This window comes from Perna viridis, chromosome 1 (assembly GCF_037379345.1).
Source record: "Perna viridis isolate PV_CMFRI_1.1 ecotype Kerala chromosome 1, ASM3737934v1, whole genome shotgun sequence".
In the NCBI taxonomy this organism is placed as follows: domain Eukaryota; kingdom Metazoa; phylum Mollusca; class Bivalvia; order Mytilida; family Mytilidae; genus Perna; species Perna viridis.
Genome location: NC_142445.1, coordinates 24,429,567 through 24,448,941, shown reverse-complemented (window position 1 = coordinate 24,448,941; position 19,375 = coordinate 24,429,567). Strand labels below are relative to the sequence as shown.

General features: G+C 32.1%; 1 protein-coding gene across 15 annotated transcripts in view; it reads right to left on the bottom strand.

Annotated features, from left to right (window-relative positions):
• Nucleotides 1-19,375, bottom strand: part of LOC148627893 (dystroglycan 1-like) — a 78,209-nt gene continuing 58,834 nt past the window's right edge. For all 15 annotated transcript variants that reach the window (XM_088581226.1, XM_088581268.1, XM_088581244.1 and 12 more), the window contains 2 exons: nt 12,759-13,196; nt 1-6,218 (listed from right to left, as the gene is read on the bottom strand). In XM_088581226.1, the coding sequence (XP_088437352.1) occupies nt 3,927-6,218; nt 12,759-13,100 (2,634 nt within the window). In that variant the 5' untranslated portion in view covers nt 13,101-13,196 and the 3' untranslated portion in view covers nt 1-3,926. The remainder of the gene's footprint in view (nt 6,219-12,758; nt 13,197-19,375) is intronic.

Below are 19,375 nucleotides of genomic sequence, written 5' to 3'. Positions count from 1 at the left end.
CATGTTATGAATATTTTATTTTACCATGCTTGGATGAAAGTAAATCATACTAATACAACAGCATACAATACATAATCAGTGTCTCTCACTAATAATGAAACAAAAAATACTTCAGCAACAACCAAACGTAACACTGAACATGCACAAAACTTTAAATGAATGCTTGACTCGATTGGTCATTTTAGGATGGGTTCCTCCCATAAGTTTTAAAATTTAATTTGTTTTGCAACAGAATTAAAATTTCATTAACATGAACTAAAACTGAAGGTAGTGATTTTTTTTTAAATAAAAAGATGTTTAAACTGTAATAATAATCAAATGGCTTTCATTACTATTACTATTATTATAAACACATGAAATATTTTCCCTATGAAATGCGTGTATATTTCAGAATATAAATTTGGATATGAGATTATGGCACTGTATATGAGCGTATATTACTTATAATCTCCTATTTACTTGAAAACATACAATCGTTTCCAGTCAGTATAAAAGTACTTCCTCCCAACACAATTCACAACACTACCCTCCTGACTGAAACATTTTTGTCACAATTTCCTAGGCATCACCATGGTATACATCCCTCATGAACATTTCAATAATATGCTCATACACTTTTGAATAGACAGTATATTTCAATTGATTTTTTTTTAAATAAGGACATAAAATAATTCCATTTTACCATGCAGACAGACTAATGGGAAAGATAAAAGCAGGCTACTGTATCTTTGACATTTAAACATCTTTAAAAGGAATCCCCACAGATTTAAATAGCACATTTGAGCAAAATAATTAGTAATATTCTCAAAATTACATTTAAAGTCTGAACCCACCCACCGAAAATTACCAATTTATAAACCTATTAACTACTCAACAGTACTGAGTTTTTTTTTCAAAGAAAAGAAAATACCCTTCATCTTAAGTTTCAGAGATAACAATAACATTAGAACTCAGAGGGGAGGAATGAAATTGATCTGAAGACAGCAAATCTTAAAAAATTCTCTGTTAACTGTTTTCCCACTCATAACTGTGGGCAAAGATAATATAAATTGGCCCAAAAGCACATAAATTTAAATATCTTTAAAAACAAATCTGAAAACCAAATAACAAACTGGGTTTTTGTATGGCTAGATGGTTAAATAAGCAAGTCGAAAACAGTAAGCCAGAATATTAATAAGACTGGCTTGGTGGTAGTACAATTGAATTGAATATGCATGAGGAGTATCACTGATTCCTACTTCTAAGAAAAAAAGGAAATCACTTGTAAACAACACATAAACGATACAATATGTACACCTAATGAAAGGCCACATTTTATTCTCAACATCATTCACATACTCATTTAGGCACTATTTGTTTACATTCATTCGTGTTTATCACATATGGTTTTATATCAAATTATTATTTACAAATACATCATACAAACTATCCCCATACACTGTAAATGAGGATAACAAAAACCATACAATGCCTATCAAAAACTTGAAAGTAATAGTTAAATAAACAATTAAAAATAGGAATTTTCAGATCTCAAAAATTTCCTTTTATATTGAAATGAATAGCTAAAAAACTGTACTTATTCAAAAGCGAAATAGAAAATCATTCATCTAAAAGTAAAACTCAAATAGAAAAGCAAATTTACAAGTGTACTCCAGATGACTCTGCATAAAAGAACATTGTACAAAGAATTTGGTACAATCGGTCAGCTAAATAATGCAAAGAATTTTTTGCACTAGTAATAGTTTTTATCTACAATAACTTTGGCAACAAAATATCATCGATTCCCTGACATACTATATGAGTATTTACTGATGTACAAAAATGACTAACATTTCCACTTCAGGTTTCAAACTACTTGTATTACCAAATATAGCAATATGTTGGCATGAAATTGTAAGCAACATATATTTCATTCATTCAAAGAGAAAGCAATTTTTAAAATTGTACACCTTCTATACAAGCAAATAAAAAAGTGATAAAATAATAATAGACATTTAGTCATTCTTAATCAACACTTCTGATAGAAGATAAATACAATGCCAGTTATTTTATCTAAACAGTGCTTTTGCAACAGTAAAAAATAGTTGCAGCTGTTATGTAAAGTCAAATTATTTTGTCAAATATATGCTTTAAACATCCAGGATTAATTAAGAATAATTTCACAGTTGCAAAACAGATGACTCTTACAGGCGGAAGAAGTCCAGTCAAAAACGAACAAAGAAAATGCCTCTACTGATGAGAGGTAGTCAATGCATAACTCTTAGACATTGTACCATACATACAGAACACCCCGTGCACATCTATGGTACATTGTATATACATGTAGTACACTAAACAACTATTAAACATATAATGCATGAACAGCCTGCAGCACTAATGGTACTCAAAAAAATATAAATAAAATGACAATATAAAGTTTCATGAATGTATAGTTTAAAATAGAAGCATTAAGTTATGACTTTTCATATCATGACAATGACCATTTGTGTAACATGTAAAGAAATCCAGTGATAAAAATGAATTTTGGTGGATTTCATCACAATTTGGTCAGTCTCGAAATTTGAACGGTTGATCATTAATATCTATTTTTAAAATGAAAATGTTCGATATATAACATTTATCTTTTTGGCAGTGTATTACACTTATCACTTGGGCAGTGAAAGTTACATGTGGTAAAAAAGGGAGGATACAAATAAGATTGAACTAAAATAATTGTAATACAACTGACTGATATAAAAAGGTAAAATAAATTCAGTTACTGAAACACAACATGATCAATTAGGGAAAAAATTTGGACTTCCAAGCACAACCTTCTCAACGATCACAACTTTTTAATTTAAATTTAAAAATTGACATGTATGTAAAATGCTGATGAAATATGTATACCTTAAACAAAATGCAACACAAAAGCATTGTTACACAACTTCACACTATATAACTAAACACAAACTTTACACATGGTACACATACAAATGTATATCAAATTTATACTTTAAATAATAACAGAAGTGGTAAGAATATTTACAGCCCATACAATGATGATGTTCAGGGGATAGAGCTGGCCTTCCCTTGATTACATGACAAGTACCTGGTGAACTGCCTCAGTTGTTTTAAAATTAGACATTTGAGAAGGAGATTAAACTTTCTATCAGACAAGTTCACCTGCTGTAGTTAATTCAATGTCTTCAATGGCCTTCTCAGTAGTCCAGTTTACTATATAAAGAAGTTTGTAGGGTGATTTGCAATTAATCAAAGAAAAACCAAAAGTATCTGCTGAACATTATCACTGTAGACGCTGTAATGCCAAGATCAATGCAGAAGATATTGAAATTCAATGTTTGATACATTTTTCTTTTCTTACCATTTCTACCCAATTCATTTGAAGAATAGAATTTAAGATCATCACTAATGACTTTATAAACTATTTTAAGTCAAGACCTTTCAAATTCTAAGCCTCAATATTCTTGCATAATTGTTAGACTTGCATTGAGTCTTTGGTCATAAAACTTCGATCACTAGCATCCTAGAATGACAAATCTTGTCACTCGATAACAAAATTCATTAATTTCATACACACACCTTAGTGTTTTGATAACAGGTGAAATTAAACACTCAGACAGCCTCATTTCATTAATAAGTCCTCAAATGGAGAGGAGTTTCACATTCAACAAACTCAAACATTAGTTTTGATGTTCTCTGTCTCATCTAAAGAAGAAATCCATTATTCCATGAAGTTCATAGAAAAGGTTAGGTTTTTACAATTAGCTGTTGTATTCTCCCCTTGATTCACAAGCCTGAAGCCCCCATACATTCTAGTAGATTTCACAGAGATCATATACAACTTATATTTGGAAATATTGCAGTCAAAATAGCACAAGTCAGAATTGGTTATAAAATGTTTTTTTATCTAAACTTTAATTAAAACATTATGGAGGAACATATGGCTTGTTGTTGTATGATGTTTGCATGTGAGGACGTGGCTGTTTGTTACCCCCGGAACTATGTATGGGTGGGGGTGGCTGAATAATTGGAGATGTCATGTCAGTTTCGTCCATTTCATATTCTTCATTTTCAACATTTTTGTGATCAGATGACCTTGAACTTTCACTTGAAGCACGTGTATACTCTGGTGGAGGCATTGGTGGTTTTTCTTCATCCATAATCAGAGGTTTATTAACATCATTTGGTTTCTCATCGTATTCATCAGGGAATATAATAGGTGCGCCTTTGTTAACAAATGTGTTTTTATCCTCAAGTGACATTTTACCCTTCCTCCTTTTACGATACAGACAACAAGCGATCAGCAATGCAATCAGAAGTATAACAACAATAACAACAGCTGGAACAACTGTAGTGATCAGCATATCGTCACCGGATTCCTGCTCCTCCTTTTTAGGAGTACCAGTTGTAGGCTCTGGAGTTGGGGGATTGGTTTCTGGTTTTGGGTCTTCAGGTGCTGTAGGATCAATGTTGCGATATGGAAAGCCTGTTACACCCATACAGGCACCTTTAGGGGCAGCTGATGCTTTGCCTACTTTATATTGTTGAAGCATGCGTTTAGCTCGTTCTGACAATTCACCGTTCTCATCAACTAGTTTGTCAACAACTTTTGTTATTTCATCAATTGGACAAGAGTTGGTAGGCAGAGAATTGTTTGTCCAGCCAAACTTGACTGATCCACGTTCAAATCTCAATATACTTATATTATCATTACTATCATCTCTGTAAATTCTTCTTATTTGCTTGATTAGTCCCATTCGCTTAGAAACAGTAAATTCATCAAACTTTTCATCTAATACTAATCCCATTTCATGAGTTGGGTGATTAACAGCTTGAATTTGGGACTTCTCAACAACGACAGAGAAGTCATCTATAGCTGGTGCCATTCCAATTTTGTTTTGAGCAGTAATCCTGTAACGTTGAGTACCAACATCATTTGCTAAGGGAGCACCCGAAATGTACCATTTACCTCCCTTTCTCTGTAATCCTATCCATGAATTAGGTGAAAGTACCTTTGTATCATCTTCAAATAAATCCAAACGTAAATTTGAAGTAGGTCCTTCACGACAATCATTGAATAAATCATCAGGCACCATATGCTGGGTGAATTCACCTGCAATGAAGTCAAACTTCCTAATGTCACCTTTCTTAACAGGAGCAGCTATACTTCCATCAGGGCATCGTGGAACATTGTCAATCTTAGATTCCGTGACGATGGGAGGACTTGGAGTAGGCTTAGAATCAGTTGGCGGTGCTGCAGTCAAAATATGAGTTTTTGTTGGTAAAATATCAGTTTTCTTTGTTGAAGAAGGTGTAGTACCTTTTGGTGTCACAGGAGGCATTGGTGGTGTTGCCTTGGTTACAACTTTTGTCATCATCTCAGTTGGTTCAACAGTAGCAGGAACAACCATAGACTTAGTTGGTACTATATCTAATGATGGTGAAGACATTATTGGAACACTTCTGGTCATTGGTTCATCAGTAACACTTGCTTTTGTATCATCCGTTACGGTTACAACTTCAGTAACTTTGGTTGGTGGGCCTCTAGTAATGACAGGGGTGGCAGTAGCTCTAATAGCTCTTCTCCTCCTATGAGGGGCTTCCTGGAAAAGTGTATTTGTCACTTGCCAGCCAGTGATTGAGTAGCCAACTGCTTTAGCCAAACTTCCGTTTACAGCAGTTTTCTCCACGTGTTGAAGGACAGGCATGTGGTCTTTTTCTACCTGGCCACAACCGACCAGCCAAGAGACCTGAACACCAGCATGTTTTGGGTCTTTGATATTTCCAGCACCAGCCACCAATGTAGAACTATCTATCATTGGTTTATCTCCCTTGGGGAGAAGTTTCATCATGTCATTGGCAAGATTGAGGTAGGTAGCAACAGAATTGACTAAGTCTAATCTGTTTAAAGCAGGAAGAGATTCTAAATCAGTGTCTACAACAATTGTTACGGCAGTTTCAGGAACTTCTCGTCTACATCTAACAACCTGAGGTTTTCCATTCTCAGTGTTAGAAGGTGTATACTTTAGAACAGGAGATTCACCAGTCACTGTCACAGAGAACACATCCTTGGCAATAGAATTGTTGTGTCCTTTGACCACAACTTCTAGGTAATGTTGTCCTAGATCTGAAGGGCTTGGAATGCCTTTCAGTTGATTCTTGTTATCGAAATGTAGCCATGCAGGTAGCCCTTTAGAATTTGGTTTAACCTCAGTGATCTGGAAAAAATAATAGGGGAAGATTAAAGTATAGCTCACTATATGTAAAGCACACAGAACAATACATAATGTCATTGTCCAAAAAAAAAAAAAAAAAAAAAAAAAAACAATAGAAATTTTTGTTTTATCAACAACATGTATTGCAAAAACTATTACAAAGGTGGTGTTTCTGTAATGCATTGTACATTTGAATTACTGATCCGCAGAATTTTTTCATGAATCTACAGTTCATACAAAACTATTACATTTTGTAATTCCCAAAACTTAATAAATTTATGGGAACTTTGATTTTGTAATGTAGTTATGACGATTGAGTGTTTTCATTAAGGTGTTTCACAAATGTTTTATAATTCTGTCTTTTTAAATGAATTTATCACATGTTTAATTATCTTCCTATTCTTATACTAAGATGGCTGCTTTAATTAATTTAGATTGAGTTGGTGCCAATACACAAGCCCAATATTACTGGTTCAAGTTATAGAATCGTCTGAATATAGCTGAAATATTGCTGCTCGGACGTTAAACCCCAACAATCAATCAATCAAGTTATAGAAACTATATTTATCACACACATACAGTTAAAACCTAAACTGAACCCCCTTTTGGACAATGAAATTGGTTTGGTTTAGACAGGTGCTTGGTTTACTATGGTTCAAAGTATTAAAATTAATATAAAGAGACTTTAAAAGGTGTTTGGTTGTGACATGTCTTCAAATTATTCTGAATTCAGTTCAGCAAAGTGTCACTATACTATCAAACTCATAAGCCTTTTTTCCCACACCATTTTTCTAACACTGTAGGATCAAACATTGTATTAAGTATCCATTAGTTTTTTTTTTTTATTTCTTACTAATGCACTAGTTTCAATATAACAGTTACCTCATACATAAGATATTAAGCTGACATTTTTGGCAAGAAAATTGCTTAGAAGACAATGTAAACACTTAATATAAAAAGGTACTTATTTTTTTCCGATCTGATAATTGAAAAGGTGTGATAGCTGGCAAGAAACTACAGTGTAAGTGAAAGCTACATCACTTCATTATTATATAGATCCATAACAAAGTTTTCAAGAATCAATCATACACCCATTGCTTAGAGTTGATGAAGCTATTTCTCTGATAATTAAATCATTGTCATTTGTACACTTGATTCAGCCTATCCATTCATCAGAAAAGATGGAGGTATATAGTAAGAACAGATGTTCAGTCTATACTTCCATCTGTTCATTTTTTCAATGGTTTGATGAATTACTGAGATATTAACACCGAAACTGATATATCAGACTGCAATACCAGCTTCCCCCCCCCCCCCAAAAAAAAAAAAAAAAAAAAAAAAATTATCCCTCGAGTTTTGGCTGTGTGACATGCCTAGTTCTGGACAGAAACTATCTAGCATGTATGTACAACACTGTTGAAACATGTAAAGGGTTTGTAACCTAACAAATAATTCAATTTCATTCAATTCATTGGAGTTATCTTTCTTTGCACAGTATAATTGGACAATTGCATGCACGACAAAGAATAACCAATTTTAATCTAATCATAAATATTTTAACAAAAAATTGCAGCACACATCTGCAAACACAAGTACCATGAAATACAATCCTATTATATACACATTTTATGCAATCCACTTAAAAGTTTAAAATCAGATTATTTTTCAAGGATCACTTTCATTTAAACTATTTTTGTAATTAGAAACAGCTGACTTTAAAATATTAATTCCATGGTATACATGTATAAGTGAACTATTAAATTAAAGGCTCCGCTGCAGCAGGAGGATCTGATTATATTTTTTTTGTGTTCATTATCATCTTACATAATATAGTTGGGCATATCAGAGTTTTACATGACTGAACCGATTGAGAGAGCACCTGTTGAACTGGATATTAAAATAACTATCACAGTTGTTGAAAAATGAGTCTGGCATGAAAAGTGTTTAGCAGATTAAAAAGAATGTTTTTGATATGATCAGTGAAAAAAACTTGGTTAACTTGTCCAAAGGGTATTACAGACAGTCTATGATCTGCAAATGACAAATACTGCTGAAGGAGGTCTGGAAAAATAATTGACTGACTTTATAACTATGCCATGTCTAATTCTTTATCCACATAATAAGACACAGAACACTATCAGAATTTTCTTAACATGTTAAGTATTAAGGCTTATGTTTCAATGGCTCAGTCTGAGTCCTAATTTTAAAAATATATTAAATGTATTGCTGTTGCATGTAAGAAAAACAAATGGGTATTACAGGGACTGGTAATAGAGGGACCATGTGCCATTTATCCCATTCCAGCCGAAAATGTCTCATTAAAAACAGAAATTTTAACAATGAATGTTCAAGAATAGTCCACTGAAACTTTGAACATCATTTTAAAATGGCCCATTTAAAAAAATAATATAAAATCCCAATCATTGCTGGATTAAAAACTATTACTTTGTCCTAACAAGTCTGAGATAGCATAAATAATACTACAATGATGTTAGCTTTCACTTAGATCTATACACATTGAGTATCAATGTTACACATCCTATACCATATTATATATCTGATTTAAAATTAATGCACATCTGCATATGCAATTTTATCTAAATACACTTTCTTGACAGACATATGATCTGAGATTCCCAAATGTCTGGATTCCAGACATAATTCATATTTCTCCATAAATCTGTTCTTGATCTGCTCTGTGTTTAGCAATGACCCATAGAAATTGTTTTGTCAGTAAGGGCAATGGATGGCCATAAAAAAGGAAAAAAAAGGTACATATCTGCCATTCTGATATAATACACAATCCAGATGCTATCAAATTTTCATTAAGTTGCTCAAGTAGACTGATAATTGGGTGTTCATCTCTTTTCTTTGATGTTTTTACCCCTCTATAAAAATTCTATTCTTTGAGCAATTAAAGCAATATGTTGCTAAACTAAGTTTATCATAAGAGCTTTAATTGAAGTGAAACATTAATGTGGGTTGGCTTTGAGGTGTAGAAATTATGTACAAACATGTCACATTAAATGAAACTCTATGAGAATTTCAAACACCCTAAAGGGGTTGTATTTTTTTACTGGTACTTAGAATTGCATGAATTATATCACATTTCTTCAAAACATTCCTGCTCAAAGATTCTATCACTTTGAGGTACAAATTACATGGACAGATAAAAGACAAATATAGATTACTGAGTAGTGAGTTTTTTTTATTATTTTTGTTAGTTTTGCATTCACTCAATGTCTAAATCAATATGAGTAAACTATGTTTTAACTGAAACTTAAGTAGCACTCCAGCTAAGGATCATGCAAAATGTGATTCATGGGTAAAAAGCCTACATATTTTTATTTTTGATATTTTGTTTGAAATAAACATGAGGTTTTTCATATAACCCGTGCTCTTAGAAGATAAAAATTATATAGAATGCACGGTAGATTTCAAAATTAAGGGAGATAACTCTGTAAATGGCGCTCAAATACAATAGCATCTACTGTATTTTCAATGTCAATTATCTCCTAAGAGCAGGCAGATTTGAATGAATAATTACACATTTCATAGTATAGACCCATAAAACAACTTAATTACAAAAATAAAAATATGTAGCCTTTTTTGGGGTGTATCACATTTTTGAGATTTTGCATGATTCTTACAAAGACAGCTACTTAAATATTATAGCTGTTATTTTTCACTTTTTTAAAAATATTTTTTGTATTACAGAAGAGGGTTAAGCATTATAGGACAATACAAGACTACCAAAGAATGGATAAGGGCAAAGCAATGGCTTAATGCTTTTTCCAGAGCTATTTGAGGGGGACCCCCCACCCAAAAACAAAACAAAACAAAACAAAACAAAACAAAAAACAAAAAAAAATACAGATGCACCTTTTGATTTGGCTGATTCCTTAATCAGAACAAGATGGGGCTAGTCAAAATTCCCCATCTGAACCAAATTAATGGAGAAAAACTTATGGCTGTGACATTGGTATGCCCTTTAAAAACCCAAGTTTTTGAGCATTCTCTAATCACTAGTCTATATGGTTAATGCTCACTCATGGTCATTATGACTAACTGACAAGTCAGACAAATATTCAGTTGGTCCAACAGAAATTTTGGAAATTTTTGACTGATTATATAGAAGAATCAGATCTGGGTTTCAGTCTGACAAGTCAGAAATATATTTCGTACTGACTGCACTCATATTGTATTTCAGTCTAAATGTCTGCTAAAAACCAAAAATAGGGTGGACAAGCAAAGTTATGTGTGAAATGTAAGCATTTCTAAGGACACTCAATAACATCTCTTCAAACTATTTCACTAATTGACTTATCTTAATACTATTTTAATTAGGACACACACAGATATCTAGAAAGGATAACCTTATATTAGAGGATGATGAATTGAGATGTCATGGTACATTATAATTAACTGACAGTTTCATCTCATAATAATCATTACTCAGCATGAAAAAACTCCATTTAGTTTGCTAAGAGGTACCAATGCCATAGCATATCTATTTCTAGAATTTGCCCTTTCATAAATATAAGGTATTTTTAAAATTGATCAACAAAACAGATCATAAATCCATCCATGACCTTAACCTCCTCACATTCAATCAAGTTTTCTTTTTATGACCTTTAACTTCTAATATTCCTTTTGGAACCTCAGTGATACTTTAGGCAAGATTGATCCCTTCTCTCTAGAGGTTGAGAGGGCAATTAGTCAGTTCCCACCCCCCTTCTGTGTGGAGAACATCTGAGGAACGGCCAGGAAGTGTTGTTACCATGTAAATTATGTGTGATATCCTAACACCTGGGGCTAATTTCAAGACAATTTCAAAGGTTGTTGTCAGACCAGGCCATTTTATTCAATAACATTACAGTTAAAGGTTAGAAAGTCAGTAGCTCAAGCCTGTGGATAGCTTAGGGCCTTCCCACATGACATTTTAACAACTAGTAGTTATAACCGAATGAAATGTGGTGTAATAATCACAGGAATAAACTGTAATAGCCAGAGGTGTAAAAAACAGTAATTCTGCATGTGACAAGTTGGTGTTCACACTTTTCTCACAATTTAACTCTTCTGTGAAGTTAAAACTTGCTTTTTTAACATCATTATTCTTTTAAGGTCGCCATTGAATATAATTTTGTATTAAAAAACAGTTTTAATGTGAGGCAAATATTCTGATTTCAGCTGGCATTTGAATGTTAATTAAAAATACAAAAAATGAAATAAGTCATAGTGTTTAAACAAAACACATAAAGTACCTGGTACAATTCATAACAAGAAAATGAACCAAGCTTCACAGAGCTTAAATTTATTTCATTTATCTCCCTTTATCATGACCCAGACTGTACAATTGTGACCCTATTCTCAACAATAAACATAAAGATTATTGAATAAACACCTAGATAAGCATCTTATAAGTATAATTTTTGTGTTAGGTTACTTTTTTAAAACCTATTTATGAAGTATTAATCAAGCATAATGGTAATTTAATGATTTCTCTGCACTGAAAACACTTCTGTGAAGTACTTTAGGTATCCTACATTATCAAAGAACAAAGCCACATATGATTTGACTTACATGAAACCATGAATTTGAAATTAAGCTTGTGGCATTACCCTGAAAGTCATACTATTCAACACTAGATTTAACAAATGACACTTCTTGTACTGAGCTTGAAAACAATTAACCGAATTCCTGAATGTCTTGGAAACTCAAGCTTAAAGTAACAAGCCTATTTGGTTAGACATGCCATTAACATTAATGAAACTATTTTTTAGAACTTTTGCTTAGGTCAACATGGTTAAAAGCTTTCCTATGCAAAATTCATTATGTCAGATTTTTTTTAGCACTGAATGTCTAAAACCTTTTTTTTACAGAATCTAATACCATGTAATATGTTCATTCAATGATAAGAGATTTGAACATTATGCATCTAGATAAATGCTGAAGTTTGAAACAAGTCACATTTCATATTCCTCAGTTTTAAATTTGTGTATTTCGTGACTAGAACATGCATGCACTGGTCCTACTGAAAACATAGTCAAACCTCTGCTATTTTAACCAATTTCACCATCTTAGGCCAAAATTGAGCAGAGGTTTTTAACAACCTGTGCTGCTCTCGAGTCTAACAAGGACTAGAATTATAGGTCTTACATTCTTCTTTTTGTAATTGAGGACAATGCACCCTTAAACTGAAGATTATTGGTATTCTGAGTTCAAATTGCCGCTTTTTTGTCCGTTTTGTATTTAGTCACTGTCAAAATGGTTTATCTATCTATATGCGGTAATGAAAATGAATTTATACGATTAAAAACACTCCTAATTCAGAAATTAGACTTACAAGAAATCCTTAAATTTTAATGTTCCTTCATTAATGTAATATACTATGACATTTCTGTTTCACTTATCAGAATTTTGTATGTGCATATTCAAAATGTTTTTACCATTCTCTAAGTGTGTACATGCATTTTTTAATCTTTGTATGCCTCTGTGTGTATAATAAATTATCCTATTTGTTTAACAGAAAAATAACCTCACCTCATAAGAAAGAATATCTCCTTTAAAAGCATCACTGGGTATCACATAATTGAACATTTTCCCGACCACGGCAGAAGTATCAGCTATTCCCCAATGTAAGGCGACTGGTTCTGTCCGTTTTGGCTTTACAGGGTCCACTGAATTGACTAAATTTTCAATATCTATCTTAAAATTCTGCGCTACACATTGAGAAATTAGTAAAAATCCAAGAACAACAAATGCAAACGAATTCATATTGGTAGAGAACATATTCCAACCTTTTCTTCCAATGTAATTATCTGATTTGGTGGAATACGACTTAGAACATGCTCTACACTTTTCACATGTGGCTATATCCTTCATTACCAAATCATGTGTCACCAAATTTTATGTTTTTTTCTAGAATGTTCCACTTCAAAACTGATTACATTCAGTCACAAATCCAACACATACAATGACCTGTAAAAGAAAATGATAACTACATTATAATATAATCAACTTGCACAACATAGCGTTGTAAACATATTATGTTTACTCTTCTGCTGCAACTAAGTTTTTTTTTCATGCAGTTTGTTGATAGACATAACAAAATGATGAGATTTTCCAATTATCTACGCTATGAATAGACTAAACTCTGAATGTCTTCAATCATTTTGGAATAAACTACAAAAATATCCAATAATTGGCCTCATAACCATTAAGATCAGAATAATGTGATTTTCCCAATTTTGTTCCCAAGGATGTTTGGCAATATTATTGGAATATCAGCAGAATCCTGTAATACATGCCATAGATACTAAGGAAGATTATTAATATTCATGATGAAAACATTTTCCGACCATTTTCAAAGCGGAGCGAAATCATTACATGTCTTGTACCATGAAAGTACCGGCATACACCTACAATATTTTGAATAATTCACCGGCTCGTTAAACAAATCAATTTAATCCTAATGACAATTGTGATTTCCCATTGTATATGGTAATATGGCCATATTGTTTGCTGACAGTATGTCCCAGCAGTAAAGAGGATTACTGATATCACGCCCTTATCCCAAACATTACTAACCCAATCTTAATCTTTTTATCCCATTACGTATTGTTTTGATTATTCAACTTTCTATAAATCCCCTAAATCACATTTTGAGCAGTGCTTTATTTTTTGACACAAGTATAAAAAGACACCAATCAACAAGTATTGTATCAAAATTAAAGACAATATGCAGATTACATTTCTTTTTGACTTATCCCTGATTTGGAAATGTTTCCTACAAAGTTTATCTACACCTAATTGTTTGAGAATGTGACTCAACATGACAGAAGAAACTTATCTATTCTGCTAGGTAAGGAAGAATAGTGTCTGTGATAAAAAGTTCAATTCATACAAATATATTCAATTTCCTAACGTGTCATTATATAACCCTTCAGAACTTTGATGTAACCAAACCGCAATATTGACTTCATGCATTTCTATTTAAGCATAGAATGACAAAGTAAATCTAAAACATGATGTAATACAGTAAACAATAACTAACATTGGGTTCCCGATTTGGGTCAATTCTCTCCACTGGTGGTATATCGGTTAAAAGCGGAAATCATTGAAATACTCACGAATAAATCAAATGAGCATCAGCACATGAAACAAGGCAAAAACAAAAAACTGTGCAAGAAAAAGTGGAATAAAATCAGGCCTGACTCCTAATTCATTCCTTTAACCCTTGTGAATGCAGGACAATTCAGATTTGCGTCTTTAAAACAATGCATAACACTGAAACAGTACATAAAAAACCCAAAAACTTGAACGACACATCCTTATTAAACACTTTAAGTACATGTAGTAGCTTTCAGCTGTCATATAGAAAACCACAAACACATGAGAACCGTGAGATGCCTAAATGTGTAGTGTAAAGGGCACCAATTTAACAACATTCCTCCTCTCCCACTGCAAGTTAAGTGCAGTTGCGTAACACAAAACTCTCACTGCACTTGCTTCACCTAAAATGTCAACAAAAAACAAATCCTATAGGCCTAAATATTAATATCCACTCAGCAAAATTCCATTCAACATTTACAACAAGTAACCTTTTTGCTGATCATAAAGGTGTGATCATTAGACTGTTCAGCATTAAATGAAATCATTGAATGGATGACAGACTTGTTCATAACAGTGTCCAAACCTGCTGGGTTTTCAAAGAGAAAATACATTATAATAATCTGATTGTTTAACAGTTTGTCCTATCACAAGTGTCAGCTTACAAGGATACAATAAATGTTTCTTAGACTTGAGAGCAAACTAAGAAGACAAACACTATTGAAAGAATGTAACAAAAATGTGTTTGTTTTACCATTCTGATGTTTTAAAGTCAAATACCCATTTTAATTGTTCAAGGGTCAAGTCAATTTAAAGTTTTGTCCACTACTAATCCTGTTTTTAATACAAACGAAAATAAATTGATCATTCCAAACCACTGTAAATATTTGGTCTATCAACAAGCAAAAAGAAAATATTATTTTCAGGGGCTGGAATTATAATGCAACTTAAGCTCCTCAGAAACACAGGTATTAAGACATAGAGTGAACCCTCCAGGTGAAATTTCATTAAGATAGTAAAAAAAGTTTAAAATTGAGATTTGAAATCATTGCTAACTTAGTAATAGACAGAAGTTCTGTAGAACTTTTAAAAGACATAAAACAGAATTATACATGAAAATCTTTTTTTAAAACAGGAAAACATTCAAATGTGAAATAAATTGAGACAGAATCCATATTCCATTAGATGTGGTTTATTTTTGTACTTACAAGTCAATTCATAAACTGCCAGTTAAAAAATTTCGTATTCCAGATAACGTTATCATAAAAGAATTTCATCAGAATTTACGTATAATTTTCATTTTTTAAAAATGCCTGAAGACGTCAAAGGTGAACAGTGTAATATTGTGCAAGAATCCAATGATATCATCAATCTTGTCTTAATAGCCAAAAATTCCATTTTTTTCCCATTGAATGATTGATCTTATCTATTTTATAAGATGCCATAAAGCCTATACCACAAAAAGTGCACTGGGAACTTCTAAAGTGTCGTGATTAAATAGTTATGGCATGTAACAGTATAAACCAAGGGGTGTGTTATGAAAATATTACAATTAAAGCTCATCAATTTATGTATTTATTAAAAAAAGTATCTTTAATATTTCTGTTATCTCAGAGAAAAGAGTGTGGATTGTTTATCACTCAAAGTTAGAATAGACAGCAGGATCTATTTATTTGGCTGAGATGCAAAGGAAAATAAAGAGAACGTTATTTACCAACAAAACCTCAAAACAAATACGGCAGAACTCAGAACAATGTACCAATAATAGACTATGCACTCAAAGAACCCATAGGGGAGTCATTATGGCATTGAGATTTTCAAAAAAGAGTGCAAACATATAAAAACAACTAAAAAAATGCTTCCCCCCTACAATAAGAATTTGAATATTAGTAAAACTCCTTTAGTCAACACAGCTGTTGCGCCATTAACATTTGACATGGATAAAATAAGTTTTTTGCCTGCACATGCTGCATCAGTTTATATGAATTCGATAGAAAAATGATAACGTATGGTTTCTAGCCAATTGCAGTCAGATATAACAGGATGAAGGCCCCACGCCCATTAAATCACTGAGTCATCCAGTAATTTCTATAATTTTGCAGATGGTACAATTTTCCCTATTATTTCTTCATATGCTACAATCTATTAATGTAACCATTATGACTAGTAATTTAACAATGAATTATCATTGCTTCAAATAATGGTGGGTATAAAATATTCTTAACCAAAGAATAAGATGAAAAATCATTGTGGTCATTAAAGTAAGACTTAAAAGTACATGTGACCTTCCCAAAATGGTGCATACTTCCTACCTATTTCATTCAAATGCACAATAATATTGGATTTCCTCTCTTTTATCAAAATTCAAAGCAGCTACCTTTACCACAATAACTTATTTTTTGAATAACAAATTATTATTTTAAATAAGGATTATTATTACCTAATGGGTCAGTAATCCTCAAAGTAATTAGCATATTTATGCTAATCATATGTAAATTATCACTTGACACATAGGTAATTATTACAAGTTTTCAATGTTGACAATACTTCTCACCCAAGGTCACATGTGTAGCCAAATACTATCTAATTAGATTAAAATTATGACATAATTGAGATGAACAAATATTGTGACAATATTGAGAAAGTATATGTCACCACCAGCCAGTTAAAATTAGCTCTGATATGGTACAATGCCCAGGAGTAATCATGTTGATTTCACAAGTCATTACTCTAGGGTGTGTATTTCACCATGTTTGTCAACACTGAAATTAATTTAAACTTAAATTTAAAATATGACAGTGGCATTTATTGGACAGTTAATTCATAAAGTAATTTATAAAAGATGAGATGACTGATAAACAAACACATCATTCAAATCTAGAATGATATGCTCCTAATACATGTACATGCAAAATATCCTCATATTGGTTTAGCTGTTACCACAAATGACTAAATATTCATAAGACATTTATAGGATGTGACATGTCACTGCTGTTCAATTTAAGTCATGTAACTATATATACAGAAGAACAGAGACCCAGACTATTCCGAGTTATATGCAGGAAGAGGGAAAACAAAAGACTATTTTGTGAAGGCCTCTAGTGAGATTAACATTGTATGTTGAATGAGCTACCTTTGTTATATGAAGACTTTATTATTATTATCATTATAGACTTAGTCATACTTTGCAAGGAGGTAGCCAAGCCAAGCAGGATTTGCACATGTATAATACATGTAGTTCAAGAAAGAGTTGATTGCCTTAAGAAATTTTGAAACATTTGCTGTTAAATTTCAAATAAATACATACAATGTATTTATCAGTTTTTGTTCAGCTCCAAGCTAACTGTAACAATGTGAATTGTGACTAAACTAATGCAAATAATGTAGTCATTATAAGTTTAACAAACAAAAAAGACCTTGAATTAATCAAAAGTTGGCAAAACCCAGGCTTTGAAGGAAAAGATCCACTATTAGTTTTCCACATGGAATACCAGATGGTCAACATCAGTAGCCCACCAATCAATATACAATGTTTCTCTTTAATTTGTCAAAATATATCAACATGTTATGTCTGCATGATCAGATAGGATCATCTAACAGGTGTTGTAAAGAGTTACCTCCCCATAGTCAAACAGCTGGTAAAATCACCTTAAAGGTGAAAATGATGTAATATTTAAATTTCTATCTTCCTGAGATTTTAAAATTTTATGTTTTTGATATGAACAAACTAATTGTAACCACATTTTTATAATATGTTAATTGCATTGGAATAAGCAAGAATTTTCATAGTGAGCACCATAAAAATCTATGGAATAAGAAAAACAAAATAGGAGATATGGCAATGCACTTACCACATCAAATGCTTCCAGCTAGGCTGAACAAGCATTTCAAAACACTTAGGCCAAATTTTATACAATGCAAGGTTGGACAAGCAAACATCAACACTTTAACCCTAAACAATCCTATCAAGTTTCAACACTTCACTCTCCCCTGCTAAGATTTATGATAACAGAAATACAATAAGCCATTGTCTGTCAATTGTTTGCTTTTTGCCTTTCATCTCCTTGTTTTATCAACAAGATCTCAAATTTTCAGCCAAATAACAGTTATCCACCAGTTTCTATAACAACTGTGAAAAAAATGACAGGCATTTGAACTCTGACTACCCTCATAATCATTTGCCCCACCCATGCCTTAATATATACAAAACTGATATATCATTGCACTATTCCTGTATTTTTGATATTTTTCAGACATACCTTAGCTACTGTTGCATATCAAATTCATGTTGATCTTTAATTACTTTCTTGGTGGGGGTTGTACCCTAAGCAATCATAAACTTATGTTTAATTTTTAAAAAGAAATAAAACAGATAAAAATTTATTCAGAAATACATATAATTACTACCTAATGTCAAAATTTTTATAAATATAATAACATGACAAGTTTGAAAATTGAGAAAAAAAAAAACAAAAAAAATGACTATGTTTAAAAAAAATTAAAAAAAAAACAATCAAGCCAAATTGTAAGCATTTTTGTTTTATTAGGTAGACTAAAATTTACATATCCTAGTCTCCACGAGTGATAAGAACATTGAGAGCATCTGTTTCAGCCTGATGGGGACATAAATTTAAAACAATATATGAAAGTCTTGAATTCTCAGATCCTATACTATACAATAGTTTCACATTCCAGTTTGAATGCACTGTCATATATGAGGGTCAATACTCCTACCTGCTACAGTTTAAAATTTTAAATCCAAAGTATTTCCACTTTTTAAGCTCACCTACTGATCTAATTTCACTGTAGTCTGTAGTTAGAGAATTATAGATAAAACATTTACAGGACTTACCAGACCACACAGACCTGACGTCACATTACAAGCTTTTGTCACAGGTAACCCAGGTACTTTCCCCTAAGATCTAAGGACCATTGTTTACTTTTCAGAATTTTATCTCCTCCTTACATAAGAGTTCATGTTTGCTCTCTTTATTCCTTGATTAGTATACCTTACCATTATCATTAATGCATGGCCATTGATGGGGACA